The sequence below is a fragment of the Balaenoptera acutorostrata genome, chromosome 2, assembly GCF_949987535.1.
Source record: "Balaenoptera acutorostrata chromosome 2, mBalAcu1.1, whole genome shotgun sequence".
Classification (NCBI taxonomy): Eukaryota; Metazoa; Chordata; class Mammalia; order Artiodactyla; family Balaenopteridae; genus Balaenoptera; species Balaenoptera acutorostrata.
Window position 1 is genome coordinate 108712656 of NC_080065.1, and position 25323 is coordinate 108737978.

At 34.5% G+C, this 25323-nt stretch overlaps 1 protein-coding gene across 2 annotated transcripts in view; it reads left to right on the forward strand.

Moving 5' to 3' along the window:
• The window catches only part of SRFBP1 (serum response factor binding protein 1), a 61525-nt gene that overhangs the window by 33448 nt on the left and 2754 nt on the right, over positions 1–25323 (forward strand). Inside the window, exons 4-7 of one of the 2 annotated variants that reach the window (XM_057541095.1) lie at positions 4240–4311; positions 21168–21285; positions 22069–22780; positions 24070–24107. In XM_057541095.1, coding sequence (XP_057397078.1) covers positions 4240–4311; positions 21168–21285; positions 22069–22780; positions 24070–24107 — 940 coding nt within the window. The remainder of the gene's footprint in view (positions 1–4239; positions 4312–21167; positions 21286–22068; positions 22781–24069; positions 24108–25323) is intronic. The other variant, XM_007188472.2, reaches the window with a different exon arrangement.

A 25323-nucleotide genomic window follows, 5' to 3' on the forward strand; every position in this document is an offset into this window, starting at 1 on the left:
CCCCTGCATTAGCAGGCAGATTCTCAACCACTGCGCCACCAGGGAAGCCCTACTTTTATAGTTTTAAGGTAAGTATTTAATTCTGGGCATTATTTATGGTATATGATGCTGTCCAAATAATATGGTGTAATGAATTATTTTATAATATGAAGATTGGTGGGAGATAAAACGTATGTATATTAGTTTTCTAGTGCTGTTGTAACAAGTTAACACAAATTTAGTGGCTAAAAACAACACAGATTTATTATCTTACAGTTCTGGAAGTCAGAAGTTTTAAACCAAGATGTTGACAGAATTGTATCCCTTGTGGAGACTCTTTCAGGTTTTAGAGGTCACCTGTGTTCATTGACTCATGGCCCCTTCCTCCGTCTTCAAGGCCAACAGCACAGCATCTTTAGATCTCAGTACCTCAGTATCTCTCCCTTTTTCTCCTCTTTCTCTAACTCATACCCTTCTGCTTCCCTCTTAGGAGGAGCCTTGTGGTTACATTAGGCCCACTCTGGGTAATCCAGGATCCCCATTTTAGGATCCTTAACTTAAATACATAATAAAGTCTCTTTGGCCATGTAAGGTAACTTATTCACAGGCTCTGAGCATGAGGACAAAGTTTATGTGTTATTCTTTCTCCTGTGCCCCCACATTTCTTTTAATTCTAGCTCTGCAGATACATACTCACCATCAGTTCTTTTACCAAAATTATCTCTTGCTGGCTGAACGCCTCCTCTAGAAGATTCCTCTGGAGACAAACACATGTATACTGTATTTCCTGAATTCTTGCAAGTTCAAAACTATTTTCTCTAGACCTGATTCTTTAGAGCTATTTGACTGTAAAATTCTTGGCTTACACTTGCTTATATTGAAAATGCTGCTGCATACTTATGTTTATTTTGTTCTTGATATCTGATACCAGCTCAGTTTTTTCACCCTTATAACTAAATTGATCTTTTTGGCCACGAGCTCTGAAGATTTTTTTCCTTTGTCTTTAAAATCTAATAGTTTTACCAGAATAAGTTTCATTATTGATTGTTCCAGGTCTCTTTAAGCTAGATACATAGTAAACCATTTTGTTAAATTTTTTGGTTGTTTTTTTCCAGAAAGTTGTTTTAGAACTATAGTTTTAAGTACTGGCTTTTGTCTATTGTTTTTCTTCTTCAGAGACTCCGATTACACGTATGTGGGATCATCCTTTGCCACTTTGTTTCTGTCCCTTTTTCTTTATCTTATTTTCATTTTCTTGGTAGTTTTCTTGACTTTCTTCAGTGTTGTTTATTGAATTTTTCTTTAAATCTGTTCTCTCTCTCTGAGATTGTTTTTCTTTTCTTGCATTTTTTTTTTAATAGCTACTTTATTTATTTATTTATTTATTTATTTTGGCTGTGTTGGGTCTTCGGTTCGTGCGAGGGCTTTCTCTAGTTGTGGCAAGTGGGGGCCACTCTTCATCGCGGTGCGGGGACCGCTCTTCATCGCGGTGCGCGGGCCTTTCACTATCGCGGCCCCTCCCATTGCGGGGCACAGGCTCCAGACGCGCAGGCTCAGTAGTTGTGGCTCACGGGCCCAGCTGCTCCGTGGCATGTGGGATCTTCCCAGACCAGGGCTCGAACCCGTGTCCCCTGCATTAGCAGGCAGATTCTCAACCACTGCGCCACCAGGGAAGCCCTTTTCTTGCATTTTATTTCCTAAGCTTTTATCAACTGTTGATGCACTTCTGTGTTTTACCTATTTCTCTTCTTCAGTGTTTTAATTTCTCATTTTGCAAATTTTTTTGTATAGGCCCCAACTACTTGTTTGAGGCTCCCCAATGAAGTTTGCAGGGTTATGTTACAGTTGTCTTTTTGACGTTTAGTTTTTAGGAGAGAATCAGATAAAATATTTTGATTTACATTTTCCTTTTTATTCTTAAATTAATTTTATATGAATTTGACTTTTTTTCTTTTCCGAACTGTAGACGTTTCTTATACAGGGCCCACCTTATGTCAGTATGGCAAAGTGACATTTTTTTAGTGGATAATGAGAAGGAGGACTTGGTTTACATGTATTTTCTTTCGTCTCTGTAGGGTCCTTAATTTCTCTTTCTTTCCTTTACCTACACTGTTATCACTAAAGGGAAGTGCACAACCCCTGTTTATCTAATTCTCCTCAAAGCAGTGCTTCTTGAGGCTGTCGCCTTCAAAATCACTCGCTTTCAAGCCCTTCCTTCTCTGTAGTGCTGTGAATTACCAAATCTGAGACTTGTGTTCAATACTTTGACCTTTTGTAGTACTTTTTGCTTTCTTGTGGTGCTTTTTGTCTGTCATTAATGCATGTCCTTCACTCCACTCTCTTCTTTTCCTCCTAGTATCTTAGTCTTTCATTCTCTGGCTCTGTATATTCATAAGCTTGTAGCAGCAGTGAGAGCTGTTGAATTTGGTGTTAGTTTCTCTGCTTATAGGTATTTATCTACTAATAATGCTGAGGGCATGGTTCATGTTTGGTTTTATTTGTACTCCTTGTTGAATTTATTGTTGTGGAGGGAATATGTGGGTGGGTTGAGATTTAGGTAGTATCATTACCTTCTGCACTTACTTAAGTTCATTTTAGCAATAAAATTTAACCAATTCACTCTTTAGGCTGATTTTTGTCTTACAGAGTAAAAAAAGGTGCTTGTAGCCAGCCATTGACAAACGTGGGGCAAGTCTTAAAATCTGGATTTTTAACTGTATTTTAAATAGCTTTATTAACTTGAAACTGCTTAAGGGAGGCCATCTCCTAAATTAGCTCATCAAACTTAAGACATTTTCAGCCAAAATATGTCACATAATGAATTTTTTTATATATACACACATATACAATTTAAAAGGAGTCCATTATTTATGTACTTTTTATATGGATTTGTTTTACGTACACATTTTTCACATTTATATTAGTGTGCACAAAATGAAATTGAGTTTTTACTCTCAGAAACAGTGCTTTCTGATCTTTTTGACATTGGATCATCATTATCAATATTTGATTTTTTTTTCCCATTCTACTCTTCTTCCAAAACTCCAATATAGCTCTTTAATATAGAATCTGTGGTAATTTTTCAGAAGGAGTTACACAAACCAGTATGTACAAGGGTAGTCATCACATTCCTATTTATAAAAAGATCAAAAATCAGAAAATGTATTAATGTCCAGTAGTAAGAATTTGGTTAAATAAATAAGAGCAAAAAAACCAAAAATAGACATTTGCCCTGTTATTAAATAAAGCTAGTTTACAAAATACTATGGTCCTGTTTTTGTTTAAAGTATAATTTAAATATCATTTTCACTTAATGTTTGCACAGTTTTTGTCACATCACATATACAATACACCTTACTGTCACTCAGTGTTGTTTTAAAATCAACTGATTTTTCTATTTAGCTTTCTTCTAGACAATAATAAAAAAAAATGTTCATTTTTTTCATGTGTATTAGAATAACTTGATAACTATTAATGTAGAAAAATTGCATTTTCATATGATCTAAAGTCATCCTTCATTCCCTTAGTGGAATGCATATCAAACTTAAATTCTTTTAAAGTAGCTTGTAGAAGGGTGTATAATAAAATTATAACCATGTAAACATTGCTGGTAATTTTACTTATTTTTCTTTCTGTTTTTCTGTGTTTTTTAATTTTCTAAAATAAATCTGGATTAATTCCTTCCATAATAGAAAAGTGTTTAGTGGGTTAGATTTTTTTTTTTTAATCAAGAATTAAGAGACTTCCCTGGTGGCGCAGTGGTTAGGAGTCCACCTGCCAATGCAGGGGACACGGGTTCAAGCCCTGGTCTGGGAGATCCCACAGGCTGCGGAGCAACTAAGCCCGTGTGCCACAACTACTGAGCCTGCGCTCTGGAGCCTGCAAGCCACAACTGCTGAGGCCCACGTGCCTAGAGCCCGTTCTCTGCAACAAGAGAAGCCACCTCAACGAGAAGCCCACACACTGCAACGAAGAGTGGCCCCCACTCATCACAACTAGAGAAAGCCCGCATGCAGCCATAAATAAATAAATATATATTGTTTTTTTTAAGTAAGAATTAAAATTAAGTGTTTCTCTGTAAATCTCTACATTTCTTTATAAATTGATAGAATTGCCAATGTCCTGAAATGTCATTAAAATAAGTAGTAGTTTCTTTAAATAATGGATTTCTTAAAAGCAAAACATGGGAATTTCTCATATAATAATGACAGTTTAAAATAAAGCTCATAACTAAAATTAGTTTGTTTTATTCTTTTACAGGAGTTGAAACCTGATATAGTAACTAAATCTGCTCTTGGTGATGATATCAACTTTGAAAAAACCTGCAAAAAGGTACTTCTGCAAGGAGTTGTATTTCTTTTAGGAAAAGTTCCTTATTTGTATTGTTGACCTACTTTTTTCCTTTCACTTTTTTCCTTGAAGAGAAAACTTAGCAAAAGCCAGTTACTAAAAAATCAGTCAGTCAGTCAATCAATCACCTGGTGTGATTATTTTTTAAAAAAGCCAATTACTATTAGTGTACAATGATTTTTCCCCATTTGAGCTCTACTACTGCCAGCAAAAAATATTTTTATGGTAATTTATGAATTTTGCTTTGCTGTGATACCACACCCTCAAGGACCTTACAGGTATGTTGAAGTTAATGTGGCATTTGTGTGTTAGATAGCAGTTAGTCTGTTAATCTTACAAATTAGAATAAAGACTCTTTATTTTTATTCTTTCCAAATAGTTTTTATGAATATTTTATTTAATCCCTGCATTTACCCTATGAAAATTATTTTTACCCCCTTTTTGTAAGTAAGGAAACTGAAGCTCAGAAAGAATGAAGTGAGCCAATTAAGAGTATGCCACTGTTAGGTGCACAGTTAGGACTTTTACCCAGATCTTCTGCTCCTTGCATTTGCGTCACTTGCTTCATCCTTAGTATTTACTCTTTTTCATTTCTACCCACTTTGCTAAAGGCTACGTGACAGTTCCACCAGAGAACAGATTTTTGGATTAATTGATTTTTATAACTCTATTACATTTCTTTTTTCACTTTTATTCACATTTGCTCTAATCTATATTATTTCTTCCTCTTGCATTTGTGCTTACTTTGCTCTTTCTCTAGTTTCTTAACGTGGAAGCTTAAATTACTGATTTAGACCTTTCTTTTTTCCTAATATAAGCATTTAATGCTATAAATATCCCTCTAAGCACTGCTTTAGCTACATCTTATAAATATGATATATTTTATTTTCTTTGAGTTTAAAATGTTTTAAATATCCCTTGAAATTTCACCTTTAACCTATGGTTTAATTAGAAGTACGTTGTTTAATTTCTGAACAATCGGGGGTTTCCAGGTATCTTTTTGTTAGTTTTCTTTATGATCCATGTGCATACTCTTTATGATTTTTATTCTTTTAACTTTATTATTTGTGTTATTTGTCCAGAGTATGGCTTATCTTGGTGAATATTTCATGTGCACCTGAAAACAATATTATTATATTGGGATCAGTGTCCTATAAATGTCATTTAGGTCAAACTGATTGATGGTGTTGTTCAGGTGATTTACATCTTTACTGACTTTCTACCTACTTGTTTTATTGTTGACTAAGAGACGTGTGTTGGAATCTCCAACTGTAAATATCAATTTTCCTATTCCAGCCTTAAGGAAAAACATACTCTGATCCTACATTTATGTACACTAGCACTCACCTCTTTGCAATTCACTGATTTTAGCCATGTTAAATTTTAAAGCATTTTATTGTAAGAAGGCCAGAACATGAACGTTTTTGTATGTTTGAGGGGAGGGAAGATTTGTTGTTGTCACGGTCCTTGTCAGGAAGGCAACACCAAAGTCATGAGCATAATTTTGCAAACAGCTTCCTTATTTTATACTAACATGATTTTACAGTAAATATTCTTATTTCATAGCATTCATTCATAGAGAGGAAAAATTTTAGTTCTGTTATAGTTTTTAACTTGTGTCTTGGTCTATATATATTTCTGACAAAATAATGACATGTTAAATAGAATAGTGGTAATTGTATAAAAATATGGTAGAACATATTTGTTTCCTCTTGAGAGTTTAAAAAAATAATAATTTAAGGTTTTTACCAGAAAAATTTTTTTGAATTTTCTGGTTGCTGCATTCTAAAAGTATTTCAATAATATTTAATTTGTGATGAGACTAAAAAGCAATTTATTTTTAGTTGGCTAATACTATGTTTCCATTTAAATTTCAACACTAAAACTTGACAATATTATTTAATTTTAACTTGAAAATATCCAAAATAAAATATCCTTTTTTTTTTTTTTTTTAACTTTTCAGTCAGATTTTTTTCACTTTGGAAGGTTACTATTAGTTGATGTATGTGTAATATTTGTAGCATCAGGTTTTTTTAGGGTATCTTCTTTCATTTACAACCCTTTGTTAAACCTTCCATTGTGTGAAATGTCATCCTAAAAACGGGGAAATGTGTCTATTTTCACTTATCCATTTTTATTTTGTAATAGTAAATTCATTTGCATATTACTATATTTGTAGTCATGAGATTTATAATATTCACATAGAAAGTTTAGGATCTAACTGAAATATTGTCAAGCGAAACCTGATTGCATTTCTGCCCTTTTGGTATCTTCCTCCAAACAGAAGGAAGGAAAGGGAGGTGGAGAAGGAGAAAAGGAAAACAGTTCTGTTTCATCAGAGTTCTTGATGGAACCCTTGAGGATTTAGAGCCAAGGGAAATTGTCTTGCTTAAAATGATTTCAGATTCCTCCCAAGCTATTTGATTTCAACTATTTTGCTACTGTTTTATGTCATTTGTGATATTCTTTGATTGGATTCATGTTCTGTATCAAAATATGTTAATAAATTAAACTTCTGGAATAAAAATGAGGCAAGTAACAGTGTCATGGAGAGAAGTCTGATTAGTTTGCCATAGGAAGGGAGGTTAGTGAAAGATGACCAAAGAGGAAATAAGGCTATTACATAGAGCTCTGTACATTTGAAGCTGTCTGACCATCAGAATAGAGCAGAACAAACTAATTTGTGTAACTTCTTAGAGATTGCACAGTTCATGTATATACATTATTACCTCAGTTGATCTTACAACAATGATCTCATATAGAAAACATTCATGTGTGCACATGTGTGTGTGTACATGTGTGTGTAGTAATACTAGTAGTGTCTTCATTTTCCAAATTCAGAAAGGGGTTAGAAAGATTAAGTAGCCAGTTAATATTTGTACGAGAGTTTTAAAGCTAGAGAGTTTGGGGACTAGAACTGTGACATTTCCAGACAATTATTGCCAGAATTTCAAGGGCTTCGCAATTCAAAACATCTGTTATATGCAGAGCAATCGGCTAAGCTCTATGGAAGAAAGGAAGGAAATAGAACACAGTTATATTAAACAGCTACAGGATGAGAGGAAGCAAATTAATATTTGTTAACATCTACCAGTTGCCTGACTCGTTAGATGCTTTATATACGTTAGCTTTCTCAGGGAAGATGATGATAATCTCATTTAACAGATGAGACAATGGGCCTAGAAAGGTAAAATATACCTATGGTCATAGGTAGTCAGTAGGAAATGTCAGATCCAAGTTCTAAACCCAGGTCTCTGCCTACAAAATGAAAGTTTAGGACAAAAGGATGGAATAAGTCCCATATATGTAAGACTGCATTTTGGAAATCATGGTGTTGTAGGGATTTTAAGAGTTCATTGAATACAGAAAAGTCTCCCATTCTCTTAAATGTGGACTCTAAGCCGTATTTTGCTTTGTTTGCCACAGTTCTTCTGATCCAGCTGAATAGACTGTTTCTTATTATATCTCTAAATGTTTTTAATAAATACAAATATGAATGTGTTGGTTTATATCATTAGGTAAAACCTGGAATTGAATTTAAGTCCAGTTAATGTTAAAAGTATGCTAGTAGCATTCTACCTGTACTAGTTCATTTAGCGTCAGTTTGTTTTAAGGCAACATTTCAAAGGAATGAACATGGTGTGTAAGAGAGCTTTTTCATTTTTAGACTCTTGTTTATATTTACATGTACATTCTCAAAATTCTTTTCAAACTTGAACACCAAATGCTTTGTGTTCACAGTAAATACCCATATGCCAAAATAAAATGTGTCCATTAAAAAGTGAGGTGTTTTCCTTTTTTAATTTAATTTATTTGAAATGGAAGAAGCTGGAGGTGTATGAAAACCACAGTTTCCTGAGAATTTTCCAAGGCAAACACTGTGTCAACTTCAAGTAATGAAAGCTGTGGTTTCCTTCATATCCCCCAATATTGTGAAGACTGTTCCATGCATGTGTAAAAACTATTTGTTAATCGTGATTACTTAGCCTTTTAAGCTTCAAAATAATTTTATTTAAATTTAAGAAGTGTGGCTGTATTTGAATTCTTTTATAAACCTCCACATTTTCAGTCTCTCCTATGAAGTTTATCACATTCTACCTTGGGTTAGTTATTTGTGCATTTGTTTTAACCTTTTAAATTAGTGCAAGATCATGAACCTCAAAAGATGGTGTTTGTGTCCTTATGTGTAAGACTGTGCCTTCACATAATAAGGCATATTTATGTAAATATAAATATCTGTAAATATAAAGAGGGAGAAACTAAGTGAGGAAGGAAGATGGACAGGAAAGAAGTAAGGAAGGATAAAGAATTTGAAGTCCCTCATGACAGGGACTGTCGTACTGACTCTTTGAGTTCCTACACTTAGGCTCAGTGCCTTAAGCAAAATGTAGACATCTCACATTGCAGCAGAGACCCAAAACACTGCCAAAGGTATGAGCCTGAGCCCTCTTGATTAACAAGCCTCTTTTCTTATGTTTGTATTTAATTTCTTTACAAAAAGATTTGAGGGAGGCTTGGAGTTGGGTCACAAAATGAGGGAAAGTTATCTCAAATAGTTTAGAAGAAAACTTGTTGAGAATACTAGACTGAATTCAGAAACCTGACTTTGAACTCTAGCTTGTTCCTAACTGGCTAAGTGGTCTTGAGATCAAGTCAATACTGTTAGTCTAATTGTTAGATAAAATCTTTGGTCTATATTCCCTTTACCTCTTTAACCTCTTCTTAAAATTTGAACTTAAAAAATTAAATGAATGATTTCTAATTGCTTTCTTAAGAATAAAATTAAAGAAAGCTTTAAAGTGTTAAATTTGACAAATTTTTATTAGAGAAATTTAAACATTTATTTAAATGATTGCTGTAATTTATAAAATTTGGTATTTTTAACTAAGACTTTTTCCAAATCAAACATTTTAAGAACTACAGGCATACCTCAGAGATACTGGGGGCTCAATTTCAGACCACCTCAGTAAAGCAAATAACCGCAATAAAGCAAGTGATAAATTTTTGGTTTCTCAGTGCATATAAAAGTTATGTTTACACTGTACTGTAGACTATTAAGTGTGCAATAGCATTATGTCTAAAAAAAATGTACGTACCTAAATTTAAAAATACTTCATTGCCAAAAAGTGCTAACCGTCATGAGTCTTCAGCAAGTTGTATTCTTTTTGCTGGTGGAGGGTCTTGCCTTGAAGTTGATGGCTGCTGACGGATCAGGGTGACGGTTGCTGAAGTTTGGGTGGCTGTGGTGATTTCTTAAAATAATACAACAATGAAGTGTGCTGCATCGATTGCCTCTTCCTTTCAGAAACAATTTCTCTGTAGCAGGCAGTGCTGTTTGATAGCATTTTACCCACAATAGAACTTCTTTCAAAATTGGTGTCAGTCCTCTCAAACACTGCTGCTGTTTTATTAACTAAGTTTATATAATATTCTAAGTCCTTTGTGGTCATTTCAGCAATCTTCACAGCATCTGCACCAGGAGTAGTTTCCATCTCAGGAAACCACTTTCTTTGCTCATCCATAAGAAGCAATCCCCCTATATTCAGCTTTTATCATGAGATTGCAACAGTTCAGTCACATCTTCACTTCCAATTCTAGTTCTCTTGCTGGTTTCACCACATCTGCAGTTACTTCCTTCACTGAAGTCTTGAACCTCTCAAAAGTCATTCATGAGGGTTAGAATCAACTTCTTCCAAACTTCTGTTACTGCTACTATTTTGACCTTTTCCCATGAATCATGAATGTTTTTAATGGCATGTAGAATGGTGAATTCTTTCCAGAAGGTTTTCAACTTACTTTGCCTAGTTCCATAGGAGGAATCGCTAGCTATGGCAACTATAGCCTTATGAAGTGTATTTCTTAAAGAAGACTTGAAGGTTGAAATGACTCTTCGATCCATGGGGCTGCAGAATGTGTGTTGTGTTAGGAGGCATGAGAACAACATGAATCTCGTTGTACCCCTCCATTAGAGCCCTGATGACCAGGTGCATTGTCAGTGAGCAGTAATACTTTGAAAGGAATCTTTTTCTCTGAGCAGTAAGTCTCAACAATGGGCTTAAAATATTCAATTCAGCAAGCCCTGTTATAAACAGATGTGCTGTCTCCAGGCTTTATTGTTCCATTTAGAGAGCCTGGGCAGAGTAGATTTAGCATAGTTCTCAAGGGCCCTAGGATTTTCGGAGTGGTAAATGAGCACTGGTTTTAGCTTCAGTCACCAGCTGCGTTAGCTTCTAACAAGAGTTGTCAGCCTGTCCTTTGAAGCCAGGCATTAACTTCTCCTTTCTAGCTATAAAAGGCATCTTCTTCCCAAAAAGGGTGTTTCTACGTTGAAAATCTGTTGTTTAGTGTAGCCACCTGCATTGTTTATCTTAGCCAAATCTTCTGGATAATATGCTACAGCTTCTACATCAGCACTTGCTGCTTTACCTTGCCCTTTGATGTTGTGGAGACAGCTTCTGTCCTTAAACCTCATGAACCAAACTCTGCTAGCTTTCCTTCTGCAGCTTCCTCACCTCTCTCAGCCTTCAAAGAGCTGAAGAGAGTTAGGGTCTTGCTGTGGATTAGGCTTTGGTTTAAGGAAATGTTGTGGCTTGGTTTAATCTTCTATCTAGACCACTAAAGCTTTCTCTGTTATCAGCAGTGAGACTGTTTTGCTTTCTAATCATTTGTGTGTTTACTGGAGTAGCCCTTTTAGTTTCCTTCAAGAGCTTTTCCTTTGCATTTACATCTTGGCTAACTGTTTGGGGCAAGAGGCCTAGCATTCAGCCTATCTTGGCTTTCAGCATACCTTCCCCACTAAGCTTAGTCCTTTCTAGCTTTTGATTTAAAGTTAGAGACATGTGACTCTTCCATTCACTTGAATACTTACAGGCCATTGTAGGGTTATTAATTGGCCTAATTTCAATATTGTTTTGTCTCAGGGAATAGGGAGGCCCAAAGAGAGAGAGACACAGGGGAACATCTCAGTGTTCAGTGGAGCAGTCAGAACATCAGTTGTTTGTTTTCTTATATGAGCGTGGTTTTTGGCGCCCCAAACAATTACAGTAGTAACATCAAAGATCAGTGGTCACAGATTGCCATAACAAATATAATAATAATGAAAAAGTTGAAATATTGCAAGAATTACCAAAATGTGATACAGAGACACAAAGTGAGCAAATGCTGTTGGAAGAACGGTGCCAATAGACTTGATAGACACAGGGTTGCTACAAACCTTCAATTTGTAAAAAAAAAACATAATATCTGTGAAGTGCAATAAAACAAAGCACAATAAAACAAGGTATGCATGTACATGTATAACATCTTTTATTCGTCTTATAAGAATGAAAATTTAAACCCTGAGTATTTATAAAGCATATAACTAATGTGTATGTCATTAACAGTTTTTCCATTTGCACAGTTTTTTCCCCATTAGAATATTTCTTCTACTCCCCAAATCATGAGCTACTCAGATTTGCAAATCAGTAACAGACCATCAAGAACAGATATGAATTAATTAAATACAGCTAGCAAATAAATAAAAGGAATTTTTTGTCTACCATGCTTCTATTTGCAAAGATTCCTTTACAAAGGGAAGAGGCTTACATTTTTAGGCGTTCTTGCATTCCAGCTATCATTGCCTGCCTCTAACTGCATGACTTCAGGCAGGTCACTTACCATCTCTGGCTTTTGTTTTTTCTCATTTCTCTAATAAGCAGCTCTTCCAGATCAAACATTCTGGTAATGCATTTCAGTCCCCCTTCAAAATTCTTACTGCATCAGATACGAAAATGACAGGGCTGTCCTCTCTGTGTGTGGTTTTGTTTTGCCAAAAAAAAAAAAAAAAAAATTAAATATTTTGTATCCCTCACACAATCTTAGCAAGATTTTTGTGGTATTTCTGCACTGTATTATTATTTTTTAAATGTTCTTAAACAAGTCTGACATTGTCATATTTCATTATAACAGGAATAGTTCATATTTCATTATAACAAGAATAGTTCGTTCCCTAAGATATTTAGCAGTGGTGTCGTGTAGCTAGCTTTATCAGAATTCCACTTTATAAAAATCAGAAGCAGTAGGGCCACATTGAAATGTTCATACGCAAATACCATTGTGGTACAAAGCGGGTGTGGCACACACCTGCAAGACAACATTGTTGGTAAATAGAGGCCAGCTCAGTGAGAACCTGAGAAACCATTTCTTCTTTCTTTTATTCTAAAGATGCTGATATATTTAAATATTTTGGTAAAAAAGTTTTTTGTTTCTAGCTTTATTGAGATATAAATTGACATAACATTGTATACGTTTAAGGTAAACAGCGTGATGGTTTGATATACATATGTAGTATGAAATGATTGCCATAATAAAGTTAGTTAATACATCCAACACCTTACGTAATTTGTGTGTGTGTGTGTGTGTGTGTGTGGTGAGAACATTTAAGATTGACTCTTAGCAACTTTCAAATATTTGATAAAGTATTGTTATCTATAGTCACTATGCTGAATATTAGATCCCCATAACTTACTTATCTTGTAACTAAAAGTTCATACCTTTGGCTAACTTCTCCCAGTCCCTGACAACCACCATGCCGCTCTCTGCTTCTATCAGTTTGGCTTTTTGTAGATTCCACATATAAGTGATACTGTGTCGGATTTGTCTTTCTGTATCTGACTTATTTCACTTAGCATAATGCCAGATCCATCCATGTTGTCACAAATGGAAGGATTTTCTTCTTTCTCATGGCTGAATAATATTCTGTTGTATATATACTGTACCTTCTTTATCCATTCATCCCTCAGTTGGCACTCTGGAGGAATTTTGATAGGGATTGAGTTGAATCTTTAGATGGCTTTTGATAGTAGAGACATTTTAACCGTATTAATTCTTCCATTCCATGAACATGGGGTGTCTTTGCATTTATTTGCGTCTTCCTCAATTTATTTAATCAAAGTCTTATAGTTTTCAGTGTACAGATCATTTACCTCCTTGTATTTTGCTGTTTTTGATGGTAGTGTAAATAGGATTGTTTTCTTTATTTTTCTTTCAGATGTTTTGTTGTTATTGTGTAGAAGTGCAACTGATTTGTGTATGTTGGTTTTGTATCTTGTAACTTCACTGAATTTGTTTTATTATTTCTAACAATTTTCTAGTGGAGTATTTAGGGTTTGCTGTGTATAAGATCATGTCATCTGTATTCAGAGACCATTTTACTTCTTCCTTTCCAATTTGGATGCCTTTTATTTCTTTTTCTTTCCTAATTGCTCTGGCTAAGACTTCCAGTACCATGTTGAATAAAAGTGGTGAGAGTAGGCACCCTTGTCTTGTTCCTGACTTTAGAGGAAAAGCTTTCAGCTTTTCATTGTTGAGAATGATGTTAGTTCTGTGTTTGTTATACATGATCTTTGTTAAACTGAGGTATGTTCCTTTTATACCCAATTTGTTGAGAGCTTTTATCATGAAAGGATGTTGAATTTTGTCTTTTTGTCCATCTATTGAGAGGATCATGTGATATTTCAGCCTTCATCCTATTAATGTGGTACATCATGTATATTAATTGGTGGATATTGAACCATCTTTGCATCCCATGGTTAAATCCCACTTGATTATGGTGTATTATCTTTTGAATGTGCTGTTGAATTTGATTTGCTAGAATTTTGTCTAGAATTTTTCATCTTTAGTTATCAGGGGTAAATAGATTATCCTGTAGTTTTCTTTTCCTGTAGTGTCCTTATATGGCTTTGATGTCAGGGCAATGCTGGCTCATAAAATGAGTTTAGTGATGTTCCCCCCTCTATGTTTTTTTTGGAAGAGTTTGAAAAGGATTGGCATTAATTAGAGAAGCCGTTTATTTTCAACCCATTCTTCTTCTTACGTTCTTTTAAACAGTTGTATTCCTACCAATGGAGTAGTGTCTATCCTAGCCACTGTTAAGGACAGGGATACTGCCTCATAGTATAAACTGGATTTTGTATTTATAGCTATTCAAAACTTGCCCAGAGATATAAAATTGTTCTCTGGTATGGAGTGATTACAGGAAGTTAAATGCCCACACCTCTTAGATTTCCTAAGTAAGCCACATTGTCATCACATACTAGCTGTCAAACTGAGAAGCATAAAGAATGAGAATATGTTTTACATCTTATGTTAAAGTACCTACCTTTATCAACAAAGTACTTTCAAGAGAATAATACTTTTATTTGCTGATACCGTTATCTGTTTTCTTTAAAAACACAAATTACGTATAATCGCAGAACCTAAAGCTGTGGTATACATAATTCTGCTTATTAAATTGTTATGTAATCATACCTGATTAGTAACTACTTAATTTTATAGACCTATATAGCTTGTAGACGCAAGCCTTCATGTTCTTCTTTGAACTCACTGCTGGTACATATGGGTGCATAAGCAATATACTGTACAACTCCAATTGTGACAACTACAGTGTGAATGCCAACCCTGGGATTATGCAACGCAATGGCTATTTTTTAACCAATCTCACTTCTTATTAACCTGAATTCTCCCCAAATAAGTCCACCACAGTTATAGAGGATGACATATAAGAATAACATCTTCATTTATTAGACTAATACATAATTGTACAATTTTAAATCTTATTCTAGAGCCCCCACCCCACCTCTTTTTTTTTTTAAGAGAATTTACTGAAATTAGATCACTAAGTCACACTTAACTCTGGGATATCTTCCAGGGCAGAGAAATAGCATTGCTAAGTAAATTCAAAGATAAAATGATTCCTATCAAAGCAGTATTACTTTGAGTCAACACTAGACACAACACACAAGTATTACCACTGTTCCTCTAAAACTTTATAACTAAGATGGAAAGATATAGCTAACTCTGGAAAGAAAAATACCCGGTTCATTAAAGCTTTTAGCAAGTTGTCAAAGCAGGGATTTGGTAACAGTAGTAAATATGGTTTTGAACAATTATACATGAATACATATAGTCAAAATCTATTTCGTATTCCCAGAACTTCTTATCTAAAACATGTGACATTAACTCACATGATAAAAATAATTACTTTCTAGTTTATCTGCCTTACAGATACAGTTGTTCATATATCAGGAATTTTCTTTGAAGTGAATTGAATTTTTAGTAGCTACTCGGGAAATATACTGAAAGAAACAGTTAAAGAAAAAACAGATGCTATTGGAATGTCTTTTTCCCTTGTAACCTGAGGAAAGATTCCTGGGGTGTGTATAACATTTGTTAGGACTAGTTGTTTTTGTTGTCACTGTTATTGTTTTTACATATAAATGTTCTAGAATTAGTCCTGAAGATTAAGACATACTGCTTCTGCACTGAATACCGAATTGTTTCTACTAAGCCGGAATCTCTTATTATGTCAGCGTTCAGGAAGCACATTTACTGCATTTAGTGCTATAACCTGTTGCCTCGATTTGGCAACAAAAGTCTGTCGTGGCAGTGTTTTTGTTTTAAATTCAACTTTTAAACATGATGAACCTGCTAAAAAATTTTTTTTTTCTGTTTTCCTCAGTCTTTAGTTTACCTCCACTGAGGATTCTACTTGCATGTAATATAGAGCAACATTACACTCTTTCTGTAAAGGACAGTACTGTAAATATTTTAGGTTTTCTAGGCCTTTACAGTCTTTGTCACAACTACTCAACAATGCCATTGTGACATAGTGCAGCCATAGATAGTATGTGAATGAATGAATTTGGCTGTATTCCCATAAAACTTTATTTTTAAAAACAGACAGCAGGTGAGAAGTTGGCCCATGGGCCAGTTTGAAAATCAAATAGTTCTACAAGATTTTTTTGTGAAAATGACAGTTCTCTCTCTTGGTCTTTCCCCACTTTCAAGTTCAGTTGATTCTGACAGGATTTACCCCCCCATAAGTATGTTTATATTAGTACATTTGAAGCATTAGTGACTTCCTGCTGTGGTTTATAAGGATTTAGATCTCTTTCCTCCTTCAGCCCCTGTGGCGTATATGTACCCTCCTTATCCCTTCTATCTTCCTAATATACTTGGGTTAGATTTAGATTAGATGAACATTTAGTGATTATGTTATTTTGGCTGTGAGTCATGTAGTGAGCGATTATTACTTTTCTTTTTCTGTATAATATTTCTACTTATAGTTTGTAATTATTATGTTTATTTTGTTGTTCTCTGTGTACTCTCTATATAACACCAAACTCCTCATCAGTTATTGAAATCTCCTCTCAAGATAGTTAATAACACTAGGTATTGTAAATCTAAATCTAAATCTCCTGTTACCATACTGGGCATTCCTTTTGCCTGGATCTCCTGTTTCTTTTATCCCGTGCCTACCTCATTCTTTGTTTCCTTCCTCATTTTAGTGGAACCAGTAGCTTCTAGGGAGAAAGGTTCAAAGAATGTAAACTTTTTAAAACTTCCATGTCTGAAAGTATTTTTATTCTTCTCTAGTTTGGAAATCATTTTCCTACAAATTTATTGTCCTGACCTCTAATTCTGATTCTTGAATTTTGTGCATGTGATTTTACTTTTTCTTTCTGGAAGTTGTAGACCCCAGCATTGTGATGTGACTCTATTTTCATCTATTGTGTTGAGCCTTTTCAGCCTGAAAAAGCATGTTCTTCATTGAGGTTTCTGTATTAATAGCTTTTCTACAAAACTCAAGCCAGTGTGTTTGACCCATACTTTCAGCAGCCCAGCCGGTCACTGAGTAACACAGGATACCAGCAATAGGCTTTCTTGCCAGATTCTCTCATGTTTCTCCTAGGTAGATAACATGAGTAGGAAATCCTGTATTACTTCAGGAAAGTTGAAGAAGCAGAGATATACCATGTCTTTGGATTGGAATAATCAATATTGTCAAAATGACCATACTACCCAAGGCAATCTATAGATTCAGTGCAATTCCTATCAAATTACTAATGGCATTTTTCACAGAACTAGAACAAAAAAATTTTTAATTTGTATGGAAACACAAGAGACCCTGAATAGCCAAAACAATCTTGAGAAAGAAGAATGGAGCTGGAGGAATCATGCTCCCTGACTTCAGACTATACTACAAAGCAACAGTAATCAAAACAGTATAGTACTGGTACCAAAACAGACATATAGATCAATGGAACAGTATAGAAAGCCCAGAAATAAACCCATGCACTTATGGTCAATTAATCTGTGACAAAGGAGGCAGGAATATACAATGGAGAAAAGACAGTCTCTTTCAGTAAGTGGTGTTGGGAAAACTGGACAGCCTCATGTAAAAGACTGAAATTAGAGCATTCTCTAACACTCCATACAAAAATAAACTCAAAATGGATTAAAGACCTAAATGTAAGACCAGATACTATAAAACTCCTAGAGGAAAACATAAGCAGAACACTCTTTGATGTAAATCACGGTAATAATTTTTTGGATCTGTCTCCTAGAGTAATGGAAATAAAAATGAAAATAAACAAATGGGACCTAATTAAACTTAAAAGCTTTTACACAGCAAAGGAAACCATAAACAAAATTAAAAGACAACCTACTGACTGGGAGAAAATATTTGCAAACAGTGTGGTTAATTAACTAACAAGGGGTTAATTTCCAAAATATACAAATAGGTCATACAGCTTAATATCAAAAAAAACAAATAACCCAATTAAAAAATGGGCAGAAGAGCTAAGTAGACATTTCTCCAAAGAAGACATGCAGGTCACCAACAAGTACATGAAAAGATGCTCAGTATTGCTAATTATTAGAGAAATGGAAATCAAAACTACAATGGGGTATCGCCTCACACCAGTCAGAATGGCCATCATCAAAAAGTCAACAAATAATAAATGCTGGAGAGGTGTGGAGAAAAAGGAACCCTCCTACACTGTTGGTGGGAATGTAAATTGTTGTAGCCACTATGGAGAACGTGTAGAGCTTCCTTAAAAAAACTAAAAACACACAGCATAGGTGACCTATGCTGTGTGGAATACAATATAGTTAGAACCTTTTAAGCTGAAAGAACACAGTATGTTGCTTATTGAACATTCTAGGGAAATGAGCATATCATTCTGAATATTCTCTTTTTTGCTCATTCATTATCTTATAGAGGAATAAACTGCTTGGACAACTTAAAGTAATGAGTTGTTATTTATCATTTGAATAAGCAGTAAAGGTTTCTTCAAAGTAAAAAAACAAACAAAACAAAAAAACTAAAAACAGAGTTATCATATGATCCTGCAATCCCACTCCTGGGCATATATCCAGGGAAAATTCTAATCCGAAAAGATACATGCACCCCAGTGTTCATAACAGCACTATTTACAATAGCCAAGACATGGAAGCGTCTTAAATGTCCATTGACAGATGAATGGGTAAAGAAGATGTGATAAACACACACACACACATACACACACACACACACACACACACAATGGAATATTACTCAGCCATAAAAAGGATGAAATAATGCCATTTTCAGTAACATGGATGGACCTAGAGATTATCATATTAAGTGAAGTAGACAGAGAAAGATAAATATCAAATGATATCACTTATATGTGGAATCTAAAAAAATGATACAAATGAACTTATTTACAAACAGACTCACAGACATAGAAAACAAACTTATCGTTACCAAAGAGGGAAAAAAAAAGGAAACCCAGCAAGGAGTTGAAGAAACAGGATTGGCTTAACACCGTACTTAATGAATAGTCTCCAAATGGACTATATTTCTTGGAGAAGGCTGAACAGAGACAGTGTCTAAGAGTCAGAATCAAGGTGTATTAGTTTCCCTAAGGCTGCTGTAACAAAGTACCAAAAACTAGGTGGTATATAACAACAGAAATTTATAACAAAATACCAAAAGTTAAATGTTATATGACAACAGAAGTCTATAATATTTTCTTGCGTTTCAGGAGACTAGAAATCTGAAATCAAGGCATCAGTAGGGCTGTACTTCCTCAGAAGGTTCTAGGGAAGACCCCTTCCTTGCTTCTTCCAACTTGGCTTGTGGCAGGGTAATTGCAGCCTTTGCCTCAGTGGTGTTCCCTTTCTGTCTCCCTGTGCCTCTGTATCCAAGTGCCCTCCTTATAAAGACACCGGTCATATTAGATTTAGGGCCCACCCTAAACCAGTATGCTCTCCTCTTAATTAATTATATCTGCAATGACCTTGTTTCCAAGTAGGATCACATTCTCAGTTTCTAGTTGGATATAAAATTTGGGGAGGATACCATTTGACCCAGGACAGAAGGTAATTAGGCAGCAAATCGTCCTGGCACAGGATTTGCACCAGGTCTAATTTAAAGGAGTTGTTCTCTGAGGGACTCTACCTAGATAAGTTCTCCAGACAGAATAGATTTCAAACTGTTATCATCTTGCTTTTACTTAGGTACTTGTAAGTGTTTATTACTGGGAAGGAAAAGGCCTTATTGGGCTGTTAACAATGAAGGGTAAATTTAAAGTAAAGATGTTTAAAGCTGATAGCTCTACTTTCACACACTAGTGAAATTTTTACTTGCTTCATGGAATATTTATTGAATGCCAACTATTATCAGTTATTGTCCTAGGCACTAGGTCTACAGGAATGTGGAAGACAAAAGTCCCTGCCTCACAGATATGAAAATATCTGCACTGGCGTGCTGTGTTGAGTGATGTGAAGTAAACAGTGATGGAAAGTGTTTTAGTTCAGATAACATTTGAGCAGAGACCTGAATACAGTGAGATGATCAGCCCGTGTGTATTTGGGAGTAGAGTATTCCAAGTAGAGAAGAGCTTGCAAAGGAAGAGCCTAAGCATCAGAAGGCAGTAAAGCTTTAAAAAGAACAGATAGGGAAATAACATGATCTGGTTATGTTTAAAAGCTTGCTGTGACTGCTATATGAAAATTGACTGTGAGAACAAGAGGCAATGGAGAATGACCAGGTGTGAGCTTATTACATTGGTCCAGGTGAGAGGTATTGGTGATTTGGTCAAAGGTAGTAAGTAGAAATGGTGTAAGTGACTGGTTCTGGATAGATTTTGCAGATGAAACCACAGGATTTGCCGAAGGATTTATTGTGAGCTGTGAAGAAAGGAGAAATGTAATGGAAGAATCATTTGAGTTTTAGGCCTGAGCAACCAGAAAAATTAAAATTACATACAATAAGATGGGAAAGACTATAGCAGAAGTAGGTTTAAGAAGAAAGTTACAGCATTCTCTTTTAACATGTCAAGTAGGTGGTTGGATATATGAGTCTGGAACTCAAGTTAGAGCTTGAGGTAGAAATTTGGAAGTTTTCAGCCTACAGGTGATATTTAAAGCAGTCTGAATTATGAATTTTCTAAATGTATAAATATTAATGTATGTATGTGTATATATATATATGTATATAGTCCCATTCAGTCATCATCAAACATCTATAAAGTGTTGGCTATAAGCCAGGCACTGGTGGAAGGTTGTGAGAATACAGTAATGGTACTAGTCATTCAAAATAAAAATATATAGCATTTGATAATTTCTAGGTCTCTAGTAAATGGAACTTCAAGCATTATAGTAGTCATGGATTATATCACCCAGCTTAGTACTAATATGTTACTTGATTCTTTCATATTATTTTAGTTTTCTTAACTAGATCTTTTAAACTCTGAGTACAGGAGCTATATTACTTTTTTTTTTTTTAATATCACACACGATGCTTACCACAATTCTGGAAAGATATTAAGTACCCAGAGAATATTTATTAATTGATTACATGATAATTTTAACTGTTAAGAACAGTAGTATTTTTGTCAGTGTGTTATCTTTAGCATGGATTACAGGTGAGTTGTCTAATTAGAATATTAACAAATTCCTGTTCCCTAACTCTTAACTTTTAAAAATTATAATGGATTGCATTTTACTCACTTCTTAGTAGTGTTACGTAGTTTTTATTCCCATGTGCTTGTTACTTCAATTTGCAGCCTGATTCTACTGCAACTGAAAGAGCAGTTGCCAGACTAGCAGTGCACCCTCTTCTGAAGAAAAAAATAGATGTGCTAAAAGGTATGAATTAAATGACTTTTAAGCCATTTATGGTACATGATTTGAATAAACGGCCATTCATTTATTTACTTTTATGGTGCTTTTCTCCTTTTGAGGATCTTTTATATTATAAATGTCTCTTTCAAATATTTCCAAATGTGGGAAGCTACCTGACAATATAGAAGTTATCTGATGTCTGAAAATATTTTGTATTTTTTCTAAATTCCTATTTCCTAAATTTCTAAAATATATATTCATGATAATATTGAATACAATTGATTTTCTAAATATTGGTATAATTCATATTATTATAATACTTATGATATTGCCACTTAGTCACATAATTTCTATTTATGTATGTACATTTTAAAATGTATTGAAGGAATTAAATGCTTCTGTCACAGATTAGAAGATACTTATTTTTATGTCTGAAAACACAATTTATGGTATTTACAATTGTATTAATACATTATTATTACAGAAATTAAAGTTGCCATTTTATTCTATTTATTTGTATTTAGTGAAGTTTTTACTGTTCTTCTTAACATCCATACATGAAGGAATAAATTTTCTTTTAATTTTAGAGATTTAAAATGGATACCTCTGAGCATTTTGTATATGTTTGGTTTTGTAAAAGTCAATAGATTTCTTTGTAAATTCATACCCATTATATATATGTAATATAAATTCCAGTCATTCTCTTTAAGTATTTCCAAATAATTTAAGAAATACTGTACTAAAACAATAATGTTTTGTATTATTTGTTTCAATGCTGAAACAAGTCATATGCTGTTTCTCTTGCAGCTGCTGTCAAAGCCTTTAAAGATGCAAGACAAAATGTTGTTGACGTTAAGTCATCAAAGAATGCTTCAGAAGAAAATGATTCCAAGGACACTTTGTGTTCAAACGACGATGCCAGTAAGTTACAGCATGAAGGAACTATTATCAGTGAGCAAAAAGAGAAAGAAGCCAAAATATTGGCAAAGAAACCAATAAATAATTCAAAAGAAAATATAGCCAAGATGGAACATGGACCCAAAACAGTGGACATTCCAAATTCTCTGTCAAAGCCTTCTGAAAAAGATTCTGCAGTACCCTCTGAACCCCAGAAGATACCTGCTGACCCCAAAATGAAAACATTTAGTCAAACCAAAAAAGAGAAAGAGTCCAGTAGCTCACTTGGTGTTAACAGTGATGGAGAAGAATTACATGAAGAAGAGAAGGAATATTTTGATGATAGCACAGAAGAAAGGTTTTACAAACAGTCTTCCATGTCTGAGGATAGTGATAGTGGTGATGACTTCTTCATTGGGAAAGTCAAACGGACACGGAAGAAGGAAAGTAGTTGTCATTTTTCAGTTAAGGAACAAAACCCCCCCAAAAAATTGTTGCCTGAAGGAGATATACTTGAAACCCATCAGGATATGAGAAGTGATAAAAACAAGCCATGTACAGAAGCAAGGAAGTTTGAATCAGTGTTTTTCCATTCTTTATCTGGATCTAAAAGCTCTGGAAGGTAAGAGTATTTTTTCATCCTGAAAGAATTATTAGTTCTTAATTTTTCAAAAGATATGAAATAACCACACATCCTGACATTGAGATACTATCTCTCATACATAATTCTAGTTTGTACAATACATCCTATAAAGTTTAGACTTGGCCCTCTCCAAGTTTATATTGGATAATATATACAAATACACGTATGATAATGCCACATTTTTCCAAGCTCATCAGAAAATGAGACAATATAGATAAATAATTTGTCTAATTTAATTGTCTAGCTAATTTAAGTTTATTCCTTTGATTATCAAAGTTTTGAAACTTTTAGTTAGCTTTTGGTGAAAACTTTTGAAAATTTCTCACATATCTCACTTTTTAAACAGAGCTTTCTGAAAAGAATGTGGTGAGTTTTTTTGTTTTTTTGTTTTTTTTTCTCTTGTTGACCCAGGGCATTATTGTAAAACTCAACCGTTTTATTATGTAGTTCTGTTTCAGTAGATAAGGCTGCTTGCCCTAACTCTGAGTTTCTCCAGACTGCTTTGTATTTGGTGATGCTGTCATCCTTATCCCTTCTGTTAATCACTACTTTTCATAGCTGTTTTGTTATAAATCAATAAGTTTAACTTCATTTGTAATTCTAATCTGGTAGGGGATATCTTCACATTTTAGAATAAAAATCATGGTTAGCTATTTTCTTCCATAAATTTTTTCTATAATTTATAGGTCAGGCATAATTTTTAGTAGAATAGAAAAATATGATGTTGAAATTTTCCAAAAAAGTCAGAGTATGGAAAAGACACACAAACCATCTTTGGAGCCTTGAAAATTATTACATTATTTCATATATCTCCCAACTGTGCCTAAAAAAGCTACAGTTTTTCCCTCACTTGAAAATTAAGCACCACTATCCCTTCCCTCTCCCCGAAAAATGTTAATCTTAATTTTTGTTATATGTGATTGTTATATGGGACTCATTCCCCCTGTAAGATTTTTGAAATTCTTTGTCTAGATAGTTCTCAAAGGTACAAGGTAACCAAGACAGGATATTTTATGGCCAGAAATCCCTATACGGGTGGTGAGAGGAAAATTCCTACATGTTTCTGTAGTAATATTGGGGTCTAACAAACCTTTGATGTAGCTAAAACATGGGGTTTTCATAATTTTTTTATTCGTTTCTGGGGGGGGGTAAAGGAGTATGATAGTTTTTTTTAATGAGTTTTATCAACATTTTTATTATGTTATCTTCTTAAAGTCAGAGGATTTGTTTATCTTTTAAATGTCCTAATGGTATTTTTCTTCTTTTAGAAATTACAGAGAACAGGCTCCAAGAAGCAAAACCCCAGGTATGTATTAATGACTGTCTGACTTCCATATGCAGTTGAGCAATGCTTTGCCAAAGAGGGAAGATGAAAAATTCTGGTTGCTTAGTAGCCTGAATCAATTATGTACCCACAGAAATGTAAATAGAACATCTTATAATTAATCAGAATAATTTTTAAATTTTAATTATTTTTTTTTACCCTCTATGTCCTGCCAGTAGGAAATATGTTAGACAAAAGTTATCAGGAAATATCGGGTCTATTTAATTTATCTTGAACTAATCGACATATTCTTTAAGTATATTGCTATGTAAGTTCCATCTTAGTCAACACCATGCCATTAAACATTCAGTACTAAGTATGTTACTTTCAGGGTTAAGAGTGAAACCAGATTTTCAGATTAATTCGTAACAAATCAAATTTAATATATTTGGGTGGTCTGACTTCTGTACATAATCCCAAACTCTCACTGATTTAAAATAATAAAAATTTATTTCTCACATTACAGTCTACTATGAATCAGCACAGGGGCTGTGTTTCACATAGTCATTCAAGGATCAGGCTCCTTCCATCTTTGGCTCCTTTCTACTCCTGTTCCCAGGTATTCTCCGTTTGACCAACAAAAGGGAATAGAGTACATGGAGAATTTTGTAAGAAGTTTTCATGGGCCAGGCCTGAAAGTGTTAGGGATCAGTTCTGCTCACATTTCATTAGCCAGAATTTAGTTACATGACCCCATCCTAGCCAAAAGGGAGCTAAGAAATGCAGTCTAACTATGTGGCTGGGTGGAAAAAGAAAGTGGAATTTCTTGAACACATAACTGTCTGCTGCTGACCATCCTTTTGATCATCAGATGGTAATTTCACTTTTTTCTCTGGTAATTTCTCAACACATAGAGCACACTATGTGCTTCCTTCCTGAGGAAGCCAACCCAAAGTCCCATCCAGTCATTGTATCCAGTTCAAAGCCTAGAATCCCTGAGTGATGATGCAGTGCTTTCCATCAGATCTCATGATGTGACTGCTCAAAATTTGGTGACCTGTGCACTAAAAAGACACACTGCCTGCCCACAACTCAGACCAGATATTTAGTGGCAGAGCAGGAACAAGGTAACCACAATAAAAACTCTAAATCAGTTAAGGGAAACATGGGAGGTGTGCAACATGTCTACTACCTGAGCAAAGATTGTGAAGAATCTATGAGGAATTTTCTTATCCACTGTTCTCCATGGTCTCTGACT